Raw genomic sequence first — 25,263 nt, 5'->3', positions numbered from 1 at the left:
AATTATGAGATAAATTTTTATTTTAACTGTATAATCCTTGAAGCAGTCTCAATGTGAAATACTATATAGGACTTGCGAAAACAATATGTTTAGGTAAAGAAATTAGTCCTGAAACTATTTTTTAAATAACTGATTAAGTCATAACTGAAGTAGATGGATGTTTATGGAGGTATAAGAAGAAAAGTTTATAGCACAACTAGACAACAATAAAACATACATTTGGTTAGAAAAAAATCCCTCATGTAATATAAAAGGAAAAAATTCAATGGTATGAAATTTGGGGGAATTACTTAGTAGGCAAAGAGCAAACTAAACTAGAACAACATCCATCTAAGAGGAAGATGAACAGTTAGGGCTGTTTTTGTTTGTTTTTATCCATGGTTGAAGAGACTAACTTACATTAACGTGAACAAAAGTAATCATTATTTCACTAGTTGTATTGAAACTCCTCTTGTTTTAAATCCACTCACCCATAACTGTATTTATTTTGTGATATTTGCTTTCTTTTAAAATAGAAAAATTTGGTCTAGTGCCATCAAGAGACCTAGATGGGGGTGTGGGGACAGCAATGAAGGCAGGGTGTATGGCAGTAACACCATGTTCATGCATTCTCTGTCCCATGCTGGGCATTTCAGTACTGGGCTTCTGTCAGGCAAGAAGAGAGAGTGAAACATCTATCTCAGACGGACTGTCTGAGACTCCCTGTAGGGAGACAATGGGTATGAAAACTCCTCTCTGCCAAGAAGCAGGAATGTGCATTGCCTTTTTGCACAAGAAGAAACTATGCCTGGTTTTTATGGAAATAGTGGACACTTACAGATGCCTCAGGCAGTGAGACACATTCAGAACACGGTTTTTTAAATTTCTAGGTTGACTTATTTATTTTGAGACAGACTGAGACAGCATGAGCAAGGAAAGGGGCAAACAGCGAGAAATCTAAGCAGGCTCCACACGGCCAGCACACAGCCTGATGAGGCTGCAATTCATGAAACCCTGAGATCATGACCTGAGCCGAAACCAAGAGTTAGGTGGATGTTTAACCAACCAAGCCACTCAGGTGCCCCAGAACAGTTTTTAAAATGACATTTTGGGAGCACCTGGGTGGCTCAGTCGGTTAAGCGTCCAACTTCGGCTCAGGTCATGATCTTGTGGTTCACGAGTTCGAGCCCACGTTGGGCTCTGTGCTGACAGCTTGGAGCCTGGAGACTGCTTCAGATTCTGTGTCTCCCTCTCTCTCTGACCCTCCCCCCATTCATGCTCTGTCTCTGTCTCAAAAATAAATAAACATTAAAAAAAATTAAAAAAAATAAAATGACCTTTTGGGGATACCTCAATGGCTTAGTTGGTTAGGTCTCTGACTTTGGCTCACGTTATAATCTCGCAGTTTGCCAGTTCAAGCCCCTCCAGATCTCCCCCTCTGTCAGCACCATCCCCCTTGTTCTCTTTCTCTGTCATATATAAAATCAACATTTTAAATATTATTAAAAAATTAAAATTAGGGTTTGTGTGTCAAATGTAATGTTTACTATTTTTGTAACTTTATTCATTTTGAAAGAGGGATCGGGGGATGGATAGAGAGAAGGGAGAGAGAGAGAGAGAGAGAGAGAGAGAGAGAGAGAGAGAGAATCCCAAGCAGACTCCACACTGTCAGTGTAGAGTCCAACGCAGGGGCAGAACCCAGGAACCTTGAGATCATGACCTGAGCTGAAATCAAGAGTCCAATGCTTAATCAATCCATCCAATGCTGAGTACTCCCTCTCCTGGCACCCCATGTAACATTACCTTTTTAAACATTAAATTATTTTGCCAAAAAAGGGAAGATATGAATGCATTTCATGTTGTACATACTTTATAAGTACAGTCATATGAGTAAAATAATTCACATGGCCCTCCCTAAAGATAGTCACTATAAAGTTTTCTCATCTTTCTTAAAAAATTAATATATTCATATAAATAGGATTAGTCTGCCTGCAGAAAAGTATTTTCAACTCACTTTGTTTACTTATCAGTTTATCTTAGAGTTTGTTCATTTAAGGATATATTTCTACTTCATGCATTTTAACCACTACTTACTATCATTCATAGCAAAAATACATCATACCTCTTTTGGTGAACATCTATGTTATTTCCAATTTTATTGTTATTACAGGTAATGTACATTTTTATGCATGTGTACACATTACTTGGATAAATAACTGATCATGGGATTGTTGGGCTTAATATTACAAGTAATTTGATTTTCATAGATATTACCAAATAATACTTCAAAGCCACTGTAACAATTTACATTTTACCCAATAGTGTAGAAAATATTTTATTTTCTTATTATGTCATTAATATTACCTATTATCAGTCTTTTAATTTTTATTCTTATACAAGTGGAAAAGTCATATATTATTGTGCTAATTTAGATTTTCATGATTAGTATAATGTTGAGCATGTCTCTATGTGCCTAATTAGGAAATTTGTATTCTTTTATGAATTACCTTGACTAATTTTTTTTCTGACGTTGTTTTTATTCAGTAAAATAATCACTTTTCTGATATATATGCTCTAAAGACTTTTGCTTAGTTTATTTTCTGTATTCACTTGCTTATCATGTCCCTTGTCATAAAAAATAAAATATTTTTACACAGCTTCTATTTATATATGATTTAATATATATAAGCTTATACATAAGCTTATATATATTGATTTATATAGCTTACACATATACATAAACTTGATTTATAAGCTTATACATATTGATTTAATAAATAAATTTAAATATTATATATATATTTATAAATATATTACATTTATTTAATAGTTTCTGGGTTTTATGTCTTAAAAAATGTTCCATACCCCAAAACCATAAAATATTTTTTTTCCTAAATTTTAAATTTTTTGTGCTCTTTAAGCTTTATTTTCGTATGCTTTGGAGGTAGAACTCTTTTTTTTTCCCCCCCATAAATGAGTAGACACAACCCAACCCCTTCTTTGTGTGTGCTTTTTAGGGGTATAATTAATGCCAGGGGCGATGGATTGACCTGGAACCACTGTTTTTAATTCACATAATTACTAAACTGCTTTAAACATTGCCTTAAGGCTTTTTTCATCTCTTTTGGTTTTTAAGACCATAGCGTTCTCCTTTTCAACTCTTATATTTGAAGTTTATACCTGTGATGTTTTAGGCTATGGTTCCTTGCTCTCTGGTCAATATAGTCCAATCTGCATTCTAGCTAGAAATTTCTCATTATTTCTAATCACTCATGAATACCTTTCAATTTTTCATTGCTGTTATCAATTTCTTTTGTTAATATTTTCCATTGCTTTTTATGAATATAGAGGGCAAAGTCTGGCTAAATTTTCTGCTTGCTCCTTTGACTCATTTGTAATATGACAGATGCATTCAACTAGAATGCAAATTCTTTAAGAATGGCGATCATAATTCTAGATGAATACCTTGCCTGCTATCTAGCAGATCTTTGGTAATTAAATAATGTTTAATGTAGATAAATGAATGGAAATCTGGCCAATAATAAGAATCAGATTTTCAGATAGCCTTTAATCATATCATCCTGTACCATCTTTTTAATAAAAGATTTTTAAGTTTAATTATTTACTTTGAGAGAAAGAGAGCACATACGCGCACACACACAAGTGGGGGGGGGGAGGCAGAGAGAGAATCCCAAGCAGAGCCTGATGCGGGGATTGATCCTACAACCATGAGATCATGACCTTAGTCAAAATCAAGAGTTGGTTACTTAGCTGAAAGAGCCACCCAGGCACCCCAACATAATTTTTTCCTGATAACATAATGTTTTAAGCTATTTTTTCCTTTTTGCAACGTGTAAACTCCCATCAATACTTTTAGTATATATATTTTTTATGGTTAAAAAGAAATACAAAATGAGCTTACTGAAAGTTAAAACACAAATCTTTTTGCATCAAGTGAATGTTTGTGTGTGTGTAAACTGTGAATGTTTAAAAATATCACAAGGCATTCACATGTATTCATAAGTAGTAGTCAGTATTTTTAAGAATTACTTCTAATGCTAAGGTAAAGAGAGACAAAGCAGTTTTTAAAAATATTTCAGTCTTGCTCTTTAAATTCCCATTTGCATTAATGAATTATAGACATGTAGAATTGGCCTTTGTTGAGGATGAAGAAAGCTACAAAAGAATATTGAAACATAACAATAAGTGAAAGTCCAATAATCTACAAGATCATAACTTTCCTCGGGTCCAAATAAAAGCTGAGATCCCAAGGCAACAAGATGAAAAATCCAGAGTGATAGGCCTCTTTCAGGAAAAAATGAGACCAATGAAGTGTCATACCATTGGCAAAGCATAGGAGGAAAAGCAAAGTGACATAAAAATAGAATTTTAAGAAAGCCAAAATGGTAAAGAATTGTTAAAACTAAGTTTGGTTTAAAGGGAAAATTTAGAATCCCTGGGAAACTGGCACAAGAAATTTCTTTCACTGAATTCATGAAAAATATTGAAGGCATAGCAGGAAACCTGAGAGAAATCCTTATGTGTCTCACATATATGAAACCCACTCTATCCCCTAGATTTTTCTCTCATAAAAAGAAATTCCTTAAACCACTGGGGATGGGGAGAGAGACTTTCCCACTCCTAGAAGCAGGACAAAAGTTCTACTGACAGTGAAGGGTATATAGAAACAAAAACCACCTGCCATTAGAAAGGGGGAAGGAAAGCTTTCCTTCCTCAAACGTAAAGTGAGTTATCAAGATTAGGTGCCCTTGGGGCGCCTGGGTGGCTCAGTCGGTTAAGTGGCCGACTTCGGCTCAGGTCATGATCTCACGGTCTGTGAGTTCGAGCCCTGCGATGGGCTCTGTGCTGACAGCTCAGAGCCTGGAGCCTGTTTTCGATTCTGTGTCTCCCTCTCTCTGACCCTCCCCCATTCATGCTCTGTCTCAAAAATAAATAAACGTTAAAAAAAATTTAAAAAAAAAGATTAGCTGCCCTTGAGGGAGGGGTAGAAGCCAAAGCCACAGGGAACCTGAAGGAGGAGTCATACCACCCTTGGTCCTACCATAACTTTGCTACTCACAACAAGCAACACTAGTCTTGGAGAAAGGTAAGAATCTCTACTGCCACAGGTCCAAAGCACAGGTACACTGATGTTGATGAAACAGGAGAAACAAAGCTGTTTGCCCCTGGAAGCAAAGCTGTTTCCTCCTAGATACAAAAACAAAACAAAACAACAACCAAATAAACAAACAAAACCCAGACAAACAAACAACACAGGTGTTTGCCACTCTGGGGCTGTAGCAGAACATCATCTCCAGGCCAAGTGTTCCCACAGCACATGGTGGACACTGGCTGCTAAGGGAGAAGAGGCACAGGAAGACTCACCTCAAAACCCCAGATACCTAAGACCAAAACTGAACCAAGAAAATGGAGAACCCCTCTTCCACGCCCCAGGAGTTTCTCATTTAGTAACATATCACAATAATCTCACTGAGGGAAAGGTGAGAGTGCAGACAAAGGCATTAAGGCAGCTGAGAATGGAGTATTAAAAGCTGAGGAATGAGCAGGCATACTCAAATCTCCATATAAAGCACAAGGTAGTATCAACCCATCACTGGAGAGATATGAAAGTTTACCAAAGGTAACTAACTATAATAAGAACAAAATCCATACACCTAACTCACTGAGATAAAATGACCAACAGAAGAGGTACAGCTATCAATAGAATCCGACCCGAAGATAACCTTGATGTGTAAACCTTCAAAATAAAACTATGAGTTACCAATATCTACCTCAATAGTTCAAATGAAAAGACTGATAATACTGTGCATTGGTGAAAAGGCAGAAAAACTGGAACTCTCACACTTGATGTTGGGAAAGCAAAATTACCCAGCCACATTGAAAAATAGTTAGGACAGACTGAACAGTTTACAGTTTAGTAGTTTCTTATAAAGTTATACAAGATCTTGTCATATTACCAGGCAATCCCTTGTATAAACAAAAACACATGTCTACACAGTGTACTATACACAAGTGTTTATAATAGCTTTCTTCATAACTGACTAAACTTGAAACAACCCAAATGAACCTCAACTGGTAAACGCATAAAAATTTTGGGGTACATCCATACAGCATAATATAACCTAACAAAAAATTTAATAGATATATTCAACAACATGGAGAAATCTCAAAAGCATTATCTAACAGATGAAAGCCAAACTCAATAGCTATTCACTATATGATCATTTTTTTTCTGACATTTAAGAAAACATAAAACTACAGAAAAAAAAAAAAACAGAGCAGAATAGAAATTAGACTATTAGTTTTTAGGAATGTGAGGGAACATTGTGGGGAGATGGAAATATTCTAATTTGATTGTGGTGATGATTATTCATCTGGATACATTGAACTACTCCCTTGAAAAAGTTGACTTTTGGGGCGTCTGGGTGTCTCAATCAGTTAAGCATCTTGCCTTCGACCTAGGTCATGATCTCATGGCTCATGAGTTCAAGTCAAGTCCTGTGTCAGAATCTATGCTGCTGGCTCAGAGCCTGGAGGCTGTTTCAGATTCTGTGTCTCCCTCTCTCAGCCCCTTCCCCATTCACACACTGTCTCTCTCTCTCTCTCTCTCTCTCTCTCTCTCTCTCTCTCTCTCTCGCAAATATAACTAAACATTAAAAAAATGTTTAAAAAGGTTAATTTTACTGTATGCAAATTATGATGCAATAAAGATGATTTTTAAAAATAAAGTTATAAAAATGGCTAGAGTTTATCAGAAGAAAAATACAGAGGTTCAGAATAAAATTTGTAGCCATTTTTAGATAGACCAAAAGAATATCATTTAATTCAACCATTTTTGTTAGGAAAAAAAGAAAGAGAAAAAGATCCATTACCTAAAGATTTTTGTCTATATGATACCAAATAACTAATGTGAGTCACATTTAATCTAATATTTTTGACTCTAAATATATGTCAATATATCCGGTAATGCTCATCATCAAACTAATCAGTGGTAAAGAGGGTATAGAATATATATACTCATGGCTAGGTACTCTAGTTTTGTTCACTTCACAAATCATGACTGTGGTATCCAAAAGTGACATAATTTTCTCCTTGGCATAACGTAAAATAGTATATGCAATGGAAATTATTTATTAGCAACAGTTCTATGACTTGCGATACACAGCAAATAAGAAATGTTTTCATTTATCTGGAGAGCCAGTGCTGTCTATGACTGGAAATAATTTTAATGTCTATGTATTTTGTGATTCTGGAGAATTTGGACAGAAAATTAACTCAGATGATATTGTTCAATGGCCAGAAATATAACATTTTAGAAATCATGCCACACCTAGTACTCCTTACACTTAAAAATATAAATGATAAGCAAAAGTGCCATTTGAGATGTTACAATTGGAGAAAAATGATGAGAGGTGAAGAGGTGCTCTTGTACCTCTTGTCTAGGGAAAGTGTTGTCTTGGAACCTCTCAAGAGCTTTTATTCTTATTTTTAAACACTTTTTTAATTTGAAAAGACATAATTCTAAGCCTTGCAAAATGCTTAAAGTGTTTCAAATAAAAAGAACAAAAGTGATATTAAAATAAAATAATGAAAAAAAGAACTAGGAGCATAAAGGTGAGTGAAAATATTATTTGTTATCACCTGTATGTTTAAATGAAGTTTCAAAACAGTCTTACTATTGTTTTTTATTCCCCAGGTGTCATTTGGACAACTGCCTAATGACTATTAGAACATCAGCAATTTGGTTGCAAAATTAGGAGCAATAGTAACTCACTGTGACATTTGTAATGGGATGTTAAAATTAAAGGTTGGAATATGAGCCAAAATGATGAAAAAAATCAAAGCAAGTGTGAGAAAAAAAAAACAGTTCTCATATTTTACAAAGAACTATATCAGAACTGTTTCCACAGCTCTTGGGGACCTCAACAGGATGAATGGTGTAAAGGGAAGACAATGTAAAGGGAAGAGAACTTTGGAGAGGCTGCTTTTCTGTAATTCTCTAGTCCTTGCCCTTCAATCTCCCAAGGCTATAGGAAAGAGAGATTGAAGGAATGCCCTTCACCTCAACTCTAGTGATGGAGCTTCCATGTGACTTTTTTAATGTTTATTTATTTATTTATTTATTTATTTATTTATTTATTTATTCATATATTTATTTATTGAGAGAGAGAGAAAGAGAATGAGAATGAGAAGAACAGGGGTTGAGGGGGCAGGCGGAGACAGAGAGGGAGAGGGAGAATCCCAAGCAGGCTCCATACCTAGTGTGGAGCCTGATTTGGGGCTTGATCTCATGAAATAGGAGATCATGACCTGAACCAAAATCAATAGTCATACACTCAACCAACTGAGCCATGCAGGCACCCCTGAGAGATCTTTGAATTGAGTTCTCAATTTTCAGTTTTCCCAAATGCACATAACTCATGCCTGAGAAAGTTTTATATCTAAAAAAGCTAAGTGGTGGTTGATTTGCACTATATCTGTATTCCCAGAGTTTACCAGGGCAGATGTTTTTCAGATTATTGTGTAGACCACACAGGAGAGAATGTTGGCATAGGAATGTCTTCTGTCCAGTACAACGTAGCTCAGCTGGGTACAAGGACTCAAACAGTAACAAAATGGATATGAACTGGATATTCAGAATGCAAAGTCACAAGCATAAAATCTCATACACTTTGTCCAAGGGAAATTAAATTAGATCTAACAGAAAACTCCCCAAAATCTTGCACATGCACACACACAAACATACAGACACACATACCTAAACTCCTCAAGAGAGTAAATTTTAAAGACTTGTCATGCTCATAGAGAGGTCAGTTTACAAAGGGATTAATTCAAATAAGACCCTTGCTATCTCTGTATCACTGTACCCCTTTCACCAGTTCCCACCAATGTTAAGCAATGAGTTAGCACTGGTAGTTGACCAACAAGTTGGGATGGGTAGCAGGGAAAATAAATGCATGGCAGAGAAAGATAAGGAACCAAATATGTCCTCCTTTCCTTTTCCAGGCTTCTAGCCAGAAGACAACACAAGTTTTCAAGTTTTGCTGTGGAAAGTTCTGCCAATAAGAGACTTATGCTACAAAATAAATTTTCAAGACCAAATGGGAGACAAAAATAAAGTTATGCTTTAGATAGGTCAGAGCCACATTTTTGATATATTGGTTACACAGACAATGGCTATTACCATTCCCCTAAAATCCTCTCAAAATGGAGAGTGTCATGGTAACTTTTTCAGCTTGCATCATGGATATTATCTTTCCCCACAATTTGAGCTAGCATTTCCTAATCTAAGACCTTAAAGTCATGTCAGCCAAGTATGATTTGTCAAACTTGTCTTTTACTCAGAAATCTGTATTAACCTAAGCAACATTACAATTATAGTCAATGTTCACAATAGTAGCCCTAGGTTAATAAAGGATTCCCAAGTGATTTCTTAAGTAACAAATAAAAATCACATAATGCTAAGAATAATTAAGAAACTGGGTAGAATGCATTTCTTTATTTTAATTTATCATGAAAACTGGAAATTTAGTTAAAATGTGCAAAAAATTATACTCATCAGAATATCTATTGATATAATGGTTATATTTGTAATAATACTCTAATATATTTTGGAGATTACCAAGTATTTTCACATTCTCTGTTTTGATCTTACCAGCAATTTAGAATTTACAAGATAAGACATGTCTTTATAGAAGTTCTAGAGCTATCTCAGCTATTATGTATATGCATGTATTTGTGGTTCATTGTATGCATGCATTTGCAGCACAAGTAGCACACATTTGTCCATGCTTATGCCTAGGTATATATGCCTATGATGTGTGGAAATAAATAAGGGGAAATATATCTTTGTGTTCACCAAAATTCATTAGCCACATGGCCAATTACATTTTTTTAATGACAACGTACTTTGGAATCCAGATTTCAAGCTACTCCTATTCATGTCAACTTTTCACAGAAGACATATATATTCGCTTAGAGGTTTTTTTTTTCCCCAAATATCTCATATACTCCATGAGAAACATAAAAAAATATGAGAAATATATGTTTGCAAATTAACTATGAAACTGAGCCCATATTTTCGGACTCAAATCTCCACTGAATTCTGGAAACAAAAACATCTTATTGACAGACAATGGGAGTTAGTACGTGCTAACAGGCTATAACCTTGCTACTCAGTGGGGCAATATCTATTAGAATCTCAGGAATTGCAAATGCTCACAAATCTCTTCTTAGCAGTTTTAATTAGGAAATGTCTGATGGCTGACAAATGTGTCCATTATTTTCTTTAATGGTTGGTCAGAGTCTATATCTCTCAGAATCTTTGAGCATTCCCTTATGAGAAAGTTCAGAGTCAATGTCAGAAAAATGAGACTGATATGCACCTGGAATCTAAGAGCAGAGAGTAAAAGGTTGTTCTTAATTTTAAAATGTTTTCCAAGGCATACTCACTCCTTAAAGTACATGGGAACTTTCTAACAAAATTCATTACTGATATCTCAATATGTTAGTTGCATCACCATAAAATTAGTTCGTTAGACACACGAGAAATTCCTAGAGAGTTATACAATGCTGAGGTTCACTGACATTCAAAAACAAATGGTGACCTTTTCCCTTATATCAGGAACAAGACAAAGATATTCACTCTTGCTACTTTTATTCAACATAGTAGTGAAGTCGTAGTCACAGCACTCAGACAACAAAACAAAATAAAAGGGATCCAAATTGGTAACAAAGAAGTAAAACTCACTATTTGCAGATGGCATGATACTATACGTAGAAAACTGAAGATTCCACCAAAAAACTATTAAAACTGATAAATAAATTCAGTAAGATTGCAGGATAAAAAATGAATATAGAGAAATCTATTGCATTTCTATACACTAATAATGAAGCAGCAGAAAGAGAAATTAAGAACACAATCCCATTTACAATTGCACCAAAAAAAAATACCTAGGAATAAACGTAATCAAAAAGGTGAATGACCTATACTCTGAAAACCATAAAACACTGATGAAAGAAATTCAAGATGACACAAATGGAAAGATATTCCATGCTCATGGATTAGAAGAACAAATATTGTTAAAATGTTTATACTATCCAGAGAAGTCTAGAGATTCATGCACTCTCTACAAAAATATCATCCGACCTAGAACAAACAATTCTAAACTGTGTATGGAATCACAAAAGAACTTAAATAGCCAAAACAACCTTGAAAAAGAAAAACAAAACAGGACATATCACAATTCCAGACTTCAAGTTATATTACAAAGCTGTACTAATCAAAACAGTATGGTAACAAACAAAACTAAAAGGCAACCTACTGAATGGGAGAAGATATTTGCAAATGACATATCCAATAAGGGGTTAGTATCCAAAATATGTAAAGAGTTTATATAGCTCAACACACCCAAATAAATAATCCAATTGAAAATGGACAGAAGACATGAACAAGCATTTCTCCTAAGACATACAGATGGCCAATAGACACAAAAAAGATGCTCAACATTACTCATCATGAGGAAAAAGTACATCAAAACCACAATGAGATATTACCTCATTCTTGTCAGAATGGCTAAAATCAAAAGCTCAAGAAACAGCAAGTATTCGCAAGGATGTAGAGAAAAAGGAACCCTCATGCACTGTTGGTGGGAATGCAAACTGGTGCAGCCACTGTGGAAGACAGTATGGAGGCTACTCAAAAAATTAAAAAAAAAAAAATAGGACTACCTAATGATCCAATAATCATGCTGCTTGTATTTATCCAAAGAATAAAAAAAAATACAATTTGAAGGGATATATGCACCCCTATGTTTATTGCAGCATTATTTATAATAGACAAATTATTAAAGCAGTCTAAGTGTCCATTGATAGATGAATGGATGAATAAGATGGGATGCATGTGTGCACACATACATACACACACACACACACTCACACACACACACACAATGGGGTATTATTCACACATAAAAAAGAATGAAATCTTAGCATTTGCAATGACATGAATAGAGCAAGAGAGTATAATGGTACGTGAAATAAACCAGAGAAAGATAAATACCCTATGATTTCACTCATATGTGGAATTTAGGAAATAAAGCAAAAAAAAGCAAAAAACAAAAAACAAAAAAAGAACAAAGGAAAAAGTCGAGACAAACCAAGAAACAGACTCTTAACTATAGAAAACAACAGAGGGTTACCAGATGGGAGGTAGATAGGAGGATGGGTGAAATAGGTGAAGATTAAGAGTACACCTATCTTGATGAGCACTGGGAATTATATGAGAATGTTAAATCACTCTAATTGTATACCTGAAAGTAATATAATACTATGTTATGTACATGGACTAAAAATAAAATACACACACACACACACACACACACACACACACACACAATGGACCTTTAGGACATACCAGAAATTCATACAGCGTTATACAATGGTGAAGTTCATTGACATCCAAGAACAAATGGTGATCTCTAGAAAATGATAATCTTACACTAAGATTGGTGTCCTTTGGGAACAGATTATATCCTGTAATCTGTTGTAAGTAGGTGCCCTAGGACCAGTTAGAGGAGAGGCCTGGAAATGTTTCTGGAGTTCTGAAGTGGGTGTTAAGTTGGTCGTCATTTGTGTGTAAGTGTGGGGTGTGGGGAGTGGGGAGTGGGGCGTGGGGGGATGGGGGGGGGATGGGGGTGTGGGTGGTGCTGGCAGTGGTGGTTCTGGTAGTATTTTACGATTTACAATGATGAAAAATAATTCATGCCCCGGGTATAATACCATATATTTCAAACTGACAAACTGGAAAAACTGATTCTAAAATCCATGGAGGGAGAATGGAGATGCCAGGGATAGAATTGAGCTGAAGATCCTTCAGATGCTGGACAAGCAAACACACAAATAAGTTACTATGCTTTGGTAGTCAACAGATTATCTTCAAACGTGTTATTTAGAGAATATGTTCAGCACAGACTCATCTTTCCTCCTGGCTACACTTCTCTTCATATTATCAGAAAAGACATCCTATGTTGCAATCCTGTCCAAAGTTATTCTTTATTCTCCAATTTAAAGGCTTTTGCAAATACCTTCAGTTAAAGGAAGAGTCTGAGGTGTGGAAACATGTACCTACTCCAGATCTCAATCAAATAGAACCCACCATGATATATGTATGTATGTATATATGTATATATATGTATATGAATATATGTATATAAATATATATATGTATATATATGGGGGGAGAGAGAGAGACCCCCCAATATATAAAGTGGTTAAGAGCACACGCTTTCTTTTAGTTCCTTTGGCTATTGTAACAAATTACCACAAACCTGGTGACCTCAAATCTCCAGTTAAATTATGGGAGCTTTTGAAATTACAGTTTTTCTGTTATAGCTTCAGGCATTAATAACTTTCAAATTCAGGAAAAATGCTTTGAGTGGTTTTTTTTTTTTAGTACTTTAAAGATATGGAATGATATGAAAGATTGTTTTAACATGTCTTCTATTTGGATATACATATCCCATTAGAATTAATTTATACAGTTTAGAAACAAGTACTGCATTAACAGAATGCATACAATAATAAATTTAATAGTAAGCTATCAGTTTTCTATTTTTTTTTCCTTTCTGCTGAGAATTATAATTCATCCTGCAATGAAAAATGGATCTTGGACAAGACACCCAAGAAGATAAAAGTGAATTTGATCTTATAAAGAATATCCATCTTGTTCTCTTAGATGGTATAACAATTATACCTAGCAAGAATAGGTAATTAAATTCGCTAACCACTTAGTCTAAATTTGCCTCCTGTTGATATCTCTTTTTACTTTTGACCACAGTGTCCTACTTTATTTTCTTTATGGCACTTATTGTTATCTTGTTCATTTATGTGTGTGTTTATTATCTGCTTCCTACTATTTAGATACAAACTAAATATAAAGCTTTGTCCTGTTTACTGCAATAGTCCCATCATTTACAATGGCACCTGGCCCAGCAAAGACATTTGCTGGATGTTTATTGACCGGATGAATAAATAAATAATTAATTAAAATAAATAGTATGAATTTTACAAAATTATGGCAAGAATTCTGGAGAATAAAAAAACTTACAGATTGGTATAGATTTGTCTTTATGGAAGTCTATTTTTAAATACATCATTAATATATCTTTATTTCACAGATGTTTTCAGTACGTATTGAGGTAGATAGAAGTATCTCAAAGAGACAATTGTCCTTTATCTTTTTTAAAAATATTTTTAAACGTTTATTTATTTTTGAGAGACAGATCATGAGCAGGGGAGGGGAAGAGAGAGAGGGAGACACAAAATCCAAAACAGGATCCAGGCTCTGAGCTGATAGCACAGAGCCCAATGTGGAGCTCGAACTGACGAACTGTGAGATCATGACCTGAGCTGAAGTCAGAGGCTAAACCAACTGAGCCAGCCAGGTGCCCGTCCTTTATCTTTTATTTATAGCTACAGTTTCAGCCCACAAGATTCTACAGACTATACGATACACCACATTTAGGAAGTTTTCCATCAACCTCTGAGAGAAAAAAAAAATCAAAGAATAAATAGAGATGGGAATTTTCTGAAATGCTGTTTTTCTTTCTTTATAGAAAGGATCTGAGCTTACATGAAAGATATTCAAGATATTGATGTTTTATTTACAAACAGTAAAATCTTTATAGCCTTGTACTTCAAACTATACAAATATATCTGAGATTCAGAATTTCTACCAAGCTTACAAAATAATTTGTCAAACCAAGCATTACCTCTAGTCTTCAGGTTGGATGGTGGATAGATAGTCTAGCTAAATTAGTGAATACATATAGAATTTATTTTGTTTCGATTCTAAGAATGATGAATTGTCATTTGCCAAATGTAAGTTCTGTTTTGACATCTTAATCTTATAATGTCTATTATCATTCTCTTTAATGGTGAGGAGAAAGATTAAGAAAAAAGTATGAAACAGTCTTTGCACAGCAATATCAAAATGTTAAGTATATTTCAGGTGTGAAATCTACAAAATGTTCTCATAACCTTCATACTGCCAAAACAACAATGTACAGATGTGCCTGGCAGTCAAGTGGCTATTAGAGCTGATCTCTGTTGCTGTGCTGAAATGCAAAGACGCACCAATGTCACTGATAAGAAATTGTTATCAAAGTTAGAATTATTAACTGGAACATTCAGTCACAGCACAGGAACTGACATTTTTTTTAAAGGAAACCAAGACCCTTCTATGTTACATTTTATTTCTTGAAAATTTCTCGTTCAAAATCAGAGCAATCCAAATGAATCTCCTGACACAGAATGTGAAAGTCTATTGTCCTTCTAAAATTGTCAATTCTCCATCACATGAAATCACACTACAAAGAAATGTAGGCAGAGAGCCTCTGCCATGTCCAATTTAAGATAAAAATCTTAACTCTAATTAGCAACTCTAAAAATGCTATGGTGGCTTCATATTGCCTTAATCAGTAAACTACAAAAAAAAAAAAAAACAGGGAGATTTTTCATTTTAACACTTCATTTGTCACTCGTGGAAAGTGTACATTTTATCATTCAAGGTTTGATTTAAAGTGAACCTGAGTTAAATGAATAATATCCTTATGCTTCCCTGTTCCCACTAAAAGACAGGAAAGACCACCACTCATTACCACTCATGCTGTAAATAATTTTAATGTGTCTCTGCTCTTATTTTCTCTCCTTCCTCTCTGATTCATTCTGCACTCCACCCTCCAGTTTGATTCTCCTAAAACATATGTTTTCATTCACATGATTCTTTGGCTCAAAAGCATTGCCTTCCTCTTAGCCCTTCAGGATTTCATCCAAGCCCCTTCACCTCATATCCCAGGTCTTTTGTTTAATCACCTTCCACTTTCCACCTCTCCTCGGACCCTCTTCCCTGTGACTAAAATCTTAAGTGATCCACTGAAGTTCACCTCATCCTCTTTCTGGAGTACACATTTTTTTTTTCTTGGTTCAATGGAGTTCTTTGATCCAAAATATCTTTCCCTCCCTTATAATATTCTTCCTTTAAGATCCAGCCCAAACATCACCTCCTGCACAGAAAGTTCTCTAAGAATAATCACATAAAGATATCTCCTCCTCCCTGTGGATTCCCACCACATGGACATTCTCCATGAATCATGTTATTTCTTTGGGCCAGTTTTGAACTTATTAAATGCTGCAAAGCATTTACATTTTTATGTGTTTATATTCTATCCAAAGGTAGATTATGAACTTGAAGGCAGTGGTCACTTTTTAAAATTCTTTTTATCTCCTGAGATAGCTAGTAAGTACTTTGTTCTTCATATAATAAGCATATAATTAAGGTTCTCTAAATCAAGGATTTTTAAAATATTTAAGAAGTAAATAGATTGTATGTGTGAGGAAACATGATCCCTGAATCATTAGTGAACATGTTTAAAAGTGACTAGTAGTCAAAGACTTGGTTTGATCATTTTTTTAATACAGTTTATTTATCTGCAGAGAGAGCGAGAAAGAGAGAGAGCTAGAAAGAGAGAGAGAGAGAGAGAGAGAGAGAGAGAGAGAGAGAGAGAGAGAGAGAGAAAGTAGGAGAGGGGAGACAGAGAGAATCCCCAGCCTGATGTGGGGCTTACACTCAGGAACCATGAAAATATAACCTGAACCAAAGGTGGACAGTTAAGCAACTGAACCACACAGGCGCCCCAAGGTTTGCTTGGTTATTGAAGTTATTTTCTACTAATACCAAAGTTACACTACTTAATTACCTGACTGGTTGTTTCCAAGCCATGACATTTATAAAATAAACCATTTTAACAAAGTTTATACATAGATGTTTGCAAGTATATCGTTGCATATAAGTAGTAAAACTAGGTATAAAGTTTCTATAAGTAAAACTAGGTCCAAAGTTTATCTGAGACTACAGATATTTCAAGGGCATCGCTAGAGAACTCAATTTTAATGATTTATAAAGTAAGAAACAATATGCAAGAAATGCAATGACAGTGGGACATTGATATCTTTAATGCACTTTGAATGACATGACCAATATGCTTATAAGAATCAAATATTACACAAGTTCTAATGTCCTGTTAAATCTTATGTTCTGCCATAGAGCACTATAGACATATAACTGAAAATCTGCCTTTTCCACAAAGGTGAATAAATAATGTAATTTAATTCCTGTAATGTTTAACATGGATTGGACAATTCCAAGTTCCATTTTATAATGATGGTTTTAATACACTAGTACGTGAAAAAATGTAGAAATAATGTTACTGAAGAAAATTACATTAACAAATATTTTTAAATAAATAGCAACTTAGGTTCTGGTTAAAATAAGCTCTACGTATGTTGGATTTATCCTTTCACAGTGCTTTATCTGCGAGCAGTTTGATGTCAATATTACACATTGTCACTTACCATCTTTCAGGATGGTTTCTCGCTCAGTGCCATCTATCTTCTGCCGGCCAATCAGGAAACTGGTGGTGTCAGCAAAGTAGATATAATTGGTTTCTGCATGGAAATCTAAAGCACGAGGGTTTACCAGATTCTCTATGGGGATCATGTATTCATCAGCTATCTTGGTATTCAAGTCCATTCCTCTAACAATTCCTGGGCGTCCTTTCCCATAAAAGAGGAACAACTCATTCTTCGGTCCTGCAGAAGAAAGATTACAAACATAAACAACTGATGCTGCCTAATCTTCTTTATACTGCATAATGCCACTGTTTAATTAACTGGCACAATTAGCTTTTTTAAAATTCAATACCAAAAATTAAACTCTAAAATATGCCAAATGTATCTCGATGCAAGAAGGCCAGCTAATTGCATTACTTTAATTAAAACCGAAATTACTTCCGTGAATGGGTTATATTTAGTTAATTATTCTTTTGTCTGTAACTGTCTGTATAGCAAAAACATGACAGATCATTGGATAACTGGTAACAGTAAAATGGACATTTATTAAAACATCCGGCACATTTAATTTTACAATTCATTACAATCTAGCACATTCTGTAGATACAAACTGTAGCATTCATTATGTCTGACAATGCTACAAACTTTACAATATTTAAAACACCCCTCCTCAGAGTCTGCATGGAAGGCTGTCAGAGGCAAAAAAATAGATTCACACAGTATCACACACTTGCATGTGAATATATTACAGATGCCTAAACAAATGATTTATTTGTTTAAGAATTGAAATAAAATGTCAGTTACATCACTTTTTTTTAAATATTAATAAGAATGTTAGAGGTTGATGCTGTCCTCCAGTAACTCTGATGTACAACGCAGCCCTTATAAAAACAAAACAAAACAAACACCCCGAACAAAAAGAATTCCCCAGGTTAAAAATGCCAAATTCAATGTAGCTTTTACTATAGAGTGAACTGACTCCTACAGACTTTCATATGGAAATATATTCCAGGCTCTTCAATTGAGAGAGCAATTGACTTAGTCTACATAATTTGAAGAAAATATTTTTATATAAAAGGGAAAACATTGAGTTTTATAAATAAAACTGAGGTTACAAATGATTCAGTTTCATTGGATGACAATACCATAAGTCAGCTTGTTAGCAAAGTAAAATAACTAACCTATTGAAAATCTGGAGAAAAAAGAAAAAATGAGTATTACTCATAAACACAACACTCTCAATACAAACTATATTATCAGTTTATATATTCTTTCCCTTGTTTTCTTTCAAAATTAGTGTTATTGAATATTAAATGTATATAAACATATTTATTATTTTTTATTACAAAGAAAAATAAAACAAATTGCATGTACCCCACACACATCTTAAAAATATTTCCAGAACACTGGAAGGGATTCATGTGCCCTTCCAGAACACTGGAAGGGATTCAGTCCTCCCCCTTTTTTCCTATTCCCCTTTCATCTCAGAGATGTCCAATATCCTAATTATATTGTTTACCATGATTTTTTTTTGCAAGTTTCAGTCTATATGTGGTATGTATTCCAAACATGATTTTTCATGTTTGAATTGCATGCGTGAATTCTTCTCTGAGTTATCTTTATTTTTACTATATTTGTGACATTCATCCATGGTTGTTGTAGTCATTTTTCATTTACACTGTTGTATTATATTCCTTTATGTGACTATTTCAAAATTAATTTTTCTAATGCACAATTATATATAAGAGGACAATTTTATATTCTGCTTTTATTACTCAATGTTAGCATCAAAATTATGTCCCATGTTGATCCATTATTTAAGCTTCACATTCTTTGAGTATGATCTGTATCCTATACGATAATTTGTCAAACTATTCGCTAGGGTTGATTTTATCTTTTCATTATTATAATAATACTGAGATAAGCATTTTTTAAACCTAGAATTTTATATATTTTTTATGATGATCTCTAAGTATACATTTCTAGAAATGGAATTACTGGTAAAGAATATTAACATCCATCTTCCTCATTGCCTTCACCGTCTCTCACTGTATCTATTTTCAAAAGTACCGTTTTTATTTTTCTGAATGTTTATTTATTTTGAGAAAGAAAAAAAGTGCAAGTGGTAGAAGGGCAGAAAGAAGGGGAGAGGAGAGAAAGAATCCTAAGCAGGCTCCCCACTCTCAGTGTGGAGCCTGACACAGGGCTCTATCTCACAAACCATGAGATCATGACCTGAACTGAAATCAAGAGTGGGATGCTTAACCGACTGAGCTACCAGGTGCCCCAAGAATATCTTTTAATAATAATATTACATATTATTTAAAAGTGAGTATTTATTTCAAAAGTGACATTTCCTACAAATTTTACGTGCACATATACTTTTGTTTTTAAAAATAGGAATCTTAAAAAAAACAATGAAATAAAAAAATAGGAATCTTACATATGCATTTTACTACCTCATTTTTTTAAATTAATGATATTTTATTGTGTCATTAAAAGGTCTTCAAAACATTACTCTCAATGGCAGCAACATGTTCCATGCTAGAGAGGCAATATGATAAGTCAGCTACTTATTTCTGGGTATTTACATTGTTTCTGGGTCTTTGTTATTATAAATACTTTTATAATGAATTTCTACAGTCAAACGAGGAATAATTTCTTACAGGATACATTCAGTTTTATGTCTTTGTATGTTTTATCAAATGTCTTTCCAACAGTGACATAAATTTCCAATTTCTGTTAGCAATGCATTAGAATACTGTTTTCACTATATCAAATTTTGATAACATTTTTCATTAATGTTTTAATTGGTAATTGGTAAACATGACACTTCATTTGTTTAATGTATGTGTTTGTGTGTGTGTGCTTTAAATAAGAGTAACCATTGTCCCCATTGTTTACTTACCTACTTATTTCATTCAATACCTACTTTAAAATCTCTTCTAGTGTCTTGACACTTGACATTGTCCAGACACTAGAAGACAATTGAAACTAAAAACTTCATTTCAGAGACACTCAAATAGAGATGGACCTGATTTTAAGTACCACAATCAGATGTAATAGCTCAAGTGTGGAATGTGGAAATGAGGCTGCCTTTGTTACTTCTGTCATTATTCATCTAAAGGAGAAATTGAATTTTTCCACATTAGTGTTCTTCTTTTGTGTATATTAAAAGGCAAGGAAGAGGGTTTAGTTTTGTTGTGTTTTGTGTTGTTTGCCAGTAAGGAACTATCAGTTGTGACACATATCTGGCGCTAATAGCTTTGATGCAAGTTGTGGAGATCCTGGATCTCAACCAAAATGATGGACTTTTGGACTTACCATGATCATTGTGGCTTCCTGATGCCCAAGCTTCTGATTGTGACAGTTTTCTGGTTTTAAGCCAGGGTAGTTTGATAGTGGTTTTGAGGGATGTTCTGAAGACTGAGTCTAGGAGCTATTGCTTCAGACTTTTCAATGATTGTATAAGCACCTATATTTTCTGCTTAAAATAGCTAGAATGGTCTTTGTTAATGTAAATGTGCCTTGATTGATACACTACATTACGGGTGATTGAAGTTTATGCAATTGTCATCCTATGTTTTTCTCCAAACATATGTATTTATGTGAGTATGCATGAAAATATGCACGTATAAATGAGTATGATTGCATTTTTGCGTGACATGCCATCACTTTTCAAGTTGTAAACACACTAGTTTAAAAGTTGGCAACACATACACACATGCATGCACAACTTTGCATATCTTGAGTCTCCTAACTTTCAATTATCCAGAGGATATCTTGAACATGAAACCCAGCATTTAATACAAAGTTAGAAATGAAAACAAAATACTAAGACATATATTTTATCACAGTAGAGCCTCCTGGATTGTCGATTTAAAAGTATTTGTACTACTACTTCAAACCATTTGGACTTAACTAATAACAAATTTAGTGATCTAATTTCATAGTCCTCAGTAAACAATGACAAGAAAGTCAAAGACATGGCAGGACAGTGACCAGAGAAGGAACACTGACAGAAATAAAAAGCCATTGTTATAACAAAATGGAGATACAATGGACACTGTAAAAAGCAGTCATCATAACTTTAAAAATTATGGTATTTGGGAGACATTTAACAGACAGTAATCTCCACAGGGACACCATTCCTACAAGGGCCATTCTAGTCTATTTGCTTATGAAGACTCCAAGTAAAGACTTTAATTGATATGGGGGCAAAAATCTAAATTTGCAAAAGTCATGCATATAATTATTCATTATCTTTTTAAATAAAGAACAATTATGTTATTCAGCATATCTCAAAAATAAAGCAAAGATAAGTCTGTTAGAAAGCTTTTCAATAAAATTGTTAAAGAGATTGATATTTAATTAGTATAGCTCCAGTTACCTGGAAAATTAAATAATGAAATGAATTTCACTCCCCAGTGATGCTGGATAAGGTGAAACATTGCTTTATGTGGATTTTTATTGGACTAAACAACACACCTATTACTAGGAGCAGCTTCTTGGTTCAGATAAGAGAAAATACGGTCAACCAATAATTCAGGCTCATTAGACCAAAAACCTTCTTTAGGGAATTAAAGAAAGATCTTCCTAAAAATCTTCCCTGAAATATATTTCCCAGGGACTCATAAATTTAGTGACTCTATAGCCTGATTCAGTTTCTCATTTACATTCTCACAAAAACAAAACAAAACAAACAAAAACAAAACTCCTAAATACTAAGGAAAAATGGCTGGTACATTGTGTAGGCAAATTCCACCTGTTAAGTCTTATGTTATTGCTGATGTTGACATAGCTAATTAATACTAAAAAAACCTATTCTGAAGCAGTAGCTGCTGGCAAAGTGTTTGATTTTAACAACATACTTTTGCACGACCTGCCATCACTTCCCAAGTTGAAGCCCGTCCTGCAGCGACAGGTCCGTGTTTTGTAACTGCTGCTGAGCAGACAGATGTGTGAGCATCCCCCTGGCATTCCATATGGATCCACTTCACATGCATGGCTTCTGACTACAACAAATAAAAAACAGCACACTTGAAAATTTCCAAAGACAAGATAATTATGTGCATCAGTATGTCGAAACTTTTATAGTGCATGAAGAGGGAATCCTCCCCCAAATCTTTATACCCTAGGATTTATTACCATAATCAATTGGAAAAAAGAGTTTAAACTTCATCAAAGAAGAGGTAGGAATTTTTCAAAGCCCTCCTAAGGTTATATTGAAAAAAATTCTGCTTTTATATCAAACTGTTTACATGTAGGCACAAAAAGTAACTTGGTATTTCTGATTCACGCTTGTTGTTCTTTCTTAAAATACCTATTTCTTACAAATATAAAAAGATACTATAAAGATATGCCAGGTTAGGTAATTAAGCAGAGAAAGGATTTCTTTTGAAATCCATTAAGTGGGCACTTAATGTGGAAGAAACATGATTCAGGAACTATCTTTACTGAGAAGTGCTGAGACAACACTGTTTTTTTCAATTTTGAGTCAACTGCCATATTGAGAACCCTAAAACAAAATGAATGTGTGTGTGTGTGTGTGTGTGTTTGTGTGTGTGTGTGTGTGTGTGCGTGTGTGAGAGAGAGAGAGAGAGAGAGAGCGAGAGAGAGTAATTTCCAAAATGTAGAGGCTACTTTGCATGTAGAGATTGAGGAACAGAACATTTCATGAGTGTAGAAGTTACAAAAAGAAAAAAAAAGTACCCCATGACATATGAAGAGAATGAGAAAAAGATGAGTCAAAGAAAAAAAGGCTGTGGTAGGAATAATGTCACTAAGATTTTATATACTATTGTGGTTATATTTCTTTTTGATCATCACTTACTTGAGATTGTGACAAATAACATGGCAATTTTCTTTTAATACTAAAATGGTTATGCTTTAAAAATTCTGCCATGTTCATTTTGTATTCCTATTTTCAAAATGAAAATACCCCTACCTTCTACCTTTGTCTCCAATAGCCTTTGTCAAAATAGTAGCCACAGTGATTGCTTTAAAAAGTGAGTCATATCATGAGACTCTGTCTAATGCTTCCTAAGGAATCCTCATCTCTGTAAGGAAAAGATTTTGCAAATGTCTAGAAGACCCTACTTGCTATGGTCCTCCTTCATTTGTCCAACCTCCCCTATTACTTCTCTTACCCTTTTTTGCTCTGCTCTCGACACATACATCTCCTTGCTGTTTCTTGAAAACTCTAAACACGCTCTTCCTTAAGGTCTTTGTGCCTGCTCATCTCTCTACCTGCCATGTTTGTGCCTCACTCCTTCAATTACTTCAAGTGTTCATTTAATTTCATTTGTTCACTGGAACTTCCTCAAACCATTCAATATAAAATTGCAAAGTACCCCCATCCCTGAAATGCCCTATCTGCTTTATTTTTTCTTTATAGCACTAATTATCTTCTAATATACTTGATCCCTTTAAAATTATGTCTTCTCTACTAGGATACAAATATCATAAATACAAGAATTTTTGTCTGTTTTATTTACTGCTACAGTCCCAGTGTACATACAACAGTTCCTGGCACATAGTAAATGCTCAGTGAATAATTGGCAAATAAATGTATACTAACATCAAACTCTAATAATGTTTATTTACAGAATCCCAAATTTAAATTGACTGTAAACAGATTTGTGACAATACATTGCCTCAACTAAATCTATGTTAGTGTTTACATAATTCTAAATTAGTTTCATTTTGAAGCACAAAAAGATGATGAAAATTTGGAGTGGTGATTCTGGCACGTTACATTATTCTATATATGACTGAATGTAAATTGTATTGATGAACAAGCATCATTAACCTACTATGCAAAAATAACTAGTTTGTGTTTCTAAGAAATACTTGGAAACATTATAGCCTTCTCATTAAAAGTTATTTTTAATTAACTTGTATTAAAGAATAATTAGGAAAAGTTAAGAGACCCAAATGACTACAATAAAAACTGAAGAGATACAGTAAGGAAGTCACCTGATTTGAAATTTGTCTTTCAGAATGATACCAAAAAACATCCTTAGCATCTTAGTATCTGGGTTCCCTGTCTACACACATGATGATTGAAAGCTCTTTCCTGAATCTAAATCTAGCCATCATTTCAATTCTATGGTTGTAGAAACAATTCACTAGGAACTGAACAATTTGTCATTTAGACTTGTGCAGGGAGCGCTCTTCCATTTTATCAAGCAGACATGTACACTTTTGCTATCAAAAAGAATTTATGACTCACCCACTTTAACTCCATACAGAGCACAAGGACCATTTCCCCATTCAACCCACCATTATAAAGGCAATGAAGAAGTCTTGAGTCTTACCTGTTGGTTGAGTTCTTTTTTGATAAATTCGGATTCCTCGAGCATTTTCCATTTTAATTAATGATTGAATATCAGTGCCATTAAATCGGTTTATCCTTATGATACTGAAGTTATCAGAATTGGTTGCATACAAATAGTCTTCAAACACAGTTATTCCATAAAGATGTCTGACCTATATGGAGGAACAAAAATAACTATGATTTTTAATTATGCTGCTTTTAACTTGAAAGAAAAACTGATTGCTATTTACTACTGTGGAAAATCCCCATAGAAGAGTCACACACATCTTATCATTTATTTTCTCTTCAAGAATTCAACACTTCACTAATTTAAATTTTTTCCTCTGAATAGAAAACATTATGCAATAGTAGATAAAGCAGTTCCGAATGTATGAAGAATTTTATACATGATTCATTAAGAAAACATGTTTAGTAGCTACTTTTCAAAGGCTAGTGAGAACCAAACTTCCAAGCGTATTCAATAATGTGCTTAAGACACTGTTATATAAAATTTCAGATGTTTTTAGGGGTTGTTT

The 25,263-nt window shown here is 34.2% G+C and overlaps 1 protein-coding gene across 4 annotated transcripts in view; it reads right to left on the bottom strand.

Moving 5' to 3' along the window:
- The window catches only part of LRP1B (LDL receptor related protein 1B), a 1,871,086-nt gene that overhangs the window by 764,812 nt on the left and 1,081,011 nt on the right, over positions 1-25,263 (bottom strand). For all 4 annotated transcript variants that reach the window (XM_053909160.1, XM_053909154.1, XM_053909157.1 and 1 more), the window contains exons 9-11: positions 24,729-24,900; positions 22,281-22,424; positions 17,413-17,649 (exon numbers count right to left, since the gene is read on the bottom strand). In XM_053909160.1, coding sequence (XP_053765135.1) covers positions 17,413-17,649; positions 22,281-22,424; positions 24,729-24,900 — 553 coding nt within the window. The remainder of the gene's footprint in view (positions 1-17,412; positions 17,650-22,280; positions 22,425-24,728; positions 24,901-25,263) is intronic.

This window comes from Panthera pardus, unplaced genomic scaffold (genome assembly GCF_024362965.1).
Source record: "Panthera pardus isolate Hobbes unplaced genomic scaffold, ASM2436296v1 HiC_scaffold_10, whole genome shotgun sequence".
In the NCBI taxonomy this organism is placed as follows: domain Eukaryota; kingdom Metazoa; phylum Chordata; class Mammalia; order Carnivora; family Felidae; genus Panthera; species Panthera pardus.
The sequence above is the reverse complement of the archived record's forward strand: the minus strand, read 5'-3'. Positions and strand labels throughout refer to the sequence as shown.